Here is a 2,734-nt window from a genome sequence, read left to right as displayed (position 1 = left end):
CCAGTGCCCCGTACTGGGAGCCCCGGGTCTCCCAGTGCCCCGTACTGGGAGCCCCGGGTCTCCCAGTGCCCCATACTGGGAGCACTGGGTCTCCAATGCCCCGTACTGGGAGCGCTGGGTCTCCGTACCCCATACTGGGAGCGCTGGGTCTCCGTGCCCCATACTGGGAGCACTGGGTCTCCAGTGCCCCGTACTGGGAGCACTGGATTACCCCATACTGGGAGCACTGGATTACCCCATACTGGGAGCACTGGGTCTCCGTGCCCCATATTGGGAGCACTGGATTACCCTTTACTGGGAGCACTATGTCCCTGCACCCCATACTGGGAGCACTGGGTCATCCCATACAAGTGACCCCGTGAGTGACCCCGCTCAGGGTCTGCTTTGTAAGGAAATCTGAGAACGGGCGCTGAGATGGCTGGGGAAAAAAAGGTCAATTTAGGGGAGCATTTGCAAAAAGCTCCGTTGTAGTCAAGGTGAGCGCGTGGTCTGCAGATCCCCAAGCGGAGCACGTGGAGCCGCGCTCAGATCCCGGCTCAGGAATCCGCCCTGCAGCCGGCGCCCGCGCACTCTCCCTTTGCAGAGGGGGGGTCCCACGCGGCACCGCTGCTGTTTGCAAGGGCGAAGGAATTTGTGGTCGCTTTGAGGCTGTCGGTGTGGGCCCCTCGGTGAAGCCCGCAGCATCCTGGGGGGAGCTGCTGCCCGTGGCCGGGATGGAACGGCCGGGCCCGCAGAGCCGAGCTCCATGGGTTGAACTCAGCCTGGCTGCGGCCGCTCGGCAGCGCTGGGCTCGGGGCCGGGGCCGTTCCCGTTTACACATCGGGGTCGGGGATCTCGAGGACGGCGCCGAGCCGGGGCTGCGGGAGGGGGAAGCGCCGCAGGGGAACCCGGCCGGGCTGCGGCCACGGGCGCAGCTGAACCGCGTGGGTCCCCGGGGGCCGGGTGCGGGGTCCTGCACTTTGGTCACTTTGGTTACAGGGAATTCCATCCAGCACGACGCGGTGAGCACGCGTGTAGTGTGTTAATTAATTAGTGAGGTTGGAAGTCGTTAGTGAGCCCGGTGCAGGGCGGGGGGCTTTGGGGATGGTGGGCACTGAGGAGGAGGCGGACGGGGCAGCAGGAGCCTGCCCCTGCGTGCAGCTGCGCGCTGCTCTCATCCCCAGGAGCTTTTAAAGCCAGGTTGTGTGAAGGAAGCTGGGAGGGAGCGTTGATCTGCCAGGGGGTGGGAAGGCACCAGGGAGGGACCTGGATGGGCTGGAACGATGGGGCAAGGAAAACTGCGTGAGTTTCAATAGGGCCAAGTGTCGGGTCCTGCACTGTGGTCCCGGCAGCCCCACAGGCGTGGGGAGGAGCGGGGGAACGCGGCCCGACGGAAAGGGAGCTCGGTGTGCGGGTGGACGTGGGCTGAGCGTGAGCCGGCAGCGTGCCCGGGTGGCCGAGCAGGACGATGGCATCCCGGCTCGGAGCGGGAACGGGGGGAGCGGGACGGGGCAGGGATCCCGCCCTGTGCTCGGCCCCGCTGAGGCCCCACCTGGAGCGCCGCGCTCGGTTTGGGGCAGCTCGGTACGGAGAGGACGCGGAGGGGCTGGAGCGGGCGCAAAAAGGGCAGCGAGGCCGGGGAAGGGCTGGGAGAACACGAGGAGAGAGCGGAGGAGCCGGGGCCGCTCGGTGCGGGGCGGAGGAGGCCGAGGGGAGACCTCATCGCTCCCTTCAGGTGCCTGCGAGGGGACGGCGGCGAGAGCGGGGCCGGGCTCCGCTCGCTGGGGACGGGAGCCAGGGCGAGGGGACGCGGCCCCGAGTTGCGCCGGGGGAGGCTGAGGTCGGGGATCGGGAGGAACTCGTGCGCAGAAAGGGCTGCGAAGGGAGCGCGGCCGTGGGCTCCCAGGGAGGTGGAGGTGTTGGAGCTCCTGCACGTGGTGCTCGGGGCCGTGGTTCCGCGCTGGGCTGCTCGGGGTAGGGCGCTGGGGTCGGGCTGTGCCGGGACCTCGGGACCTCGGGGCTCTTTTCCAACCGGAGCGATTCCGTGGAAGATCTCTCAAAAACCGCCTGGGAGCGGCGGCTGCTGCTCTGCGGGCGTTGGTGCGGTGGCACGGGGTGACCTGCGCCGGTGCAGGCACGGTGCTGCAGCCCTCATTCAGCGCTGGCAGAGGTGCCGAGCCGACGGCGGTGACGGTGCTGGGTGTCTGGAACAGGCTGCCCAGGGAGGCTGTGGATGCCCCGTCCCCGGAGGCATTCAAGGCCAGGCTGGACGTGGCTCTGGGCTGGTGCTTGGTGACCCTGCACTCAGCAGGGGGGTTGAAACGCGATGACCTTTGAGGTCCTTTTCAACCCAGGCCCTTCTGCGATTCTCTGATTCCGCAGCTGAGCATTCACTCCGTCGAAGAGCATCGTCGTGCTCTCTGTCGCCGCCGCGGTTTCCGGGGCAATAAACAGGAGGCGTTACTTTTGGAGCGCCCCGGCGGAGCTGGCTCGGCTCCATCCCCGCGTCCCGTCCCCGCAGGTCCAAGGTGGAGCGCGTCCACGACGTCCTGACCGGGAACGCGGCCGTGATCCGCATGGTGGTCGGCTTCTACCGCAGCGCCCGCGGGCAGAGCGCCCTGCGGCAGATCCTGGGCCGCCCGGTGCGGGAGGTGCTGCAGGATGCGACCCTCAGCATCCGCACCGACCCCGTGGACATCTACAAGGCGTGGGTCAACCAGAGCGAGTCGCAGAGCGGGGAGAGGAGGTGAGGGGG

The 2,734-nt window shown here is 68.0% G+C and overlaps 2 protein-coding genes across 2 annotated transcripts in view; both read left to right on the top strand.

Moving 5' to 3' along the window:
• Window positions 1–672, top strand: part of LOC110387816 (ras GTPase-activating-like protein IQGAP3) — a 21,269-nt gene extending 20,597 nt beyond the window's left edge. Inside the window, exon 8 of the mRNA XM_021376428.1 lies at window positions 496–672. Within this exon, the coding sequence (XP_021232103.1) occupies window positions 496–672 (177 nt within the window). The remainder of the gene's footprint in view (window positions 1–495) is intronic.
• The window catches only part of LOC110388029 (ras GTPase-activating-like protein IQGAP3), a 9,031-nt gene continuing 8,584 nt past the window's right edge, over window positions 2,288–2,734 (top strand). Inside the window, exon 1 of the mRNA XM_021376815.1 lies at window positions 2,288–2,725. Coding sequence (XP_021232490.1) covers window positions 2,556–2,725 — 170 coding nt within the window. The 5' untranslated portion in view covers window positions 2,288–2,555. The remainder of the gene's footprint in view (window positions 2,726–2,734) is intronic.

Source organism: Numida meleagris, chromosome 24, assembly GCF_002078875.1.
Source record: "Numida meleagris isolate 19003 breed g44 Domestic line chromosome 24, NumMel1.0, whole genome shotgun sequence".
NCBI lineage: Eukaryota > Metazoa > Chordata > Aves > Galliformes > Numididae > Numida > Numida meleagris.
Note: the sequence above shows the minus strand (reverse complement) of the source record. Positions and strands in the feature narration are given on the sequence as shown.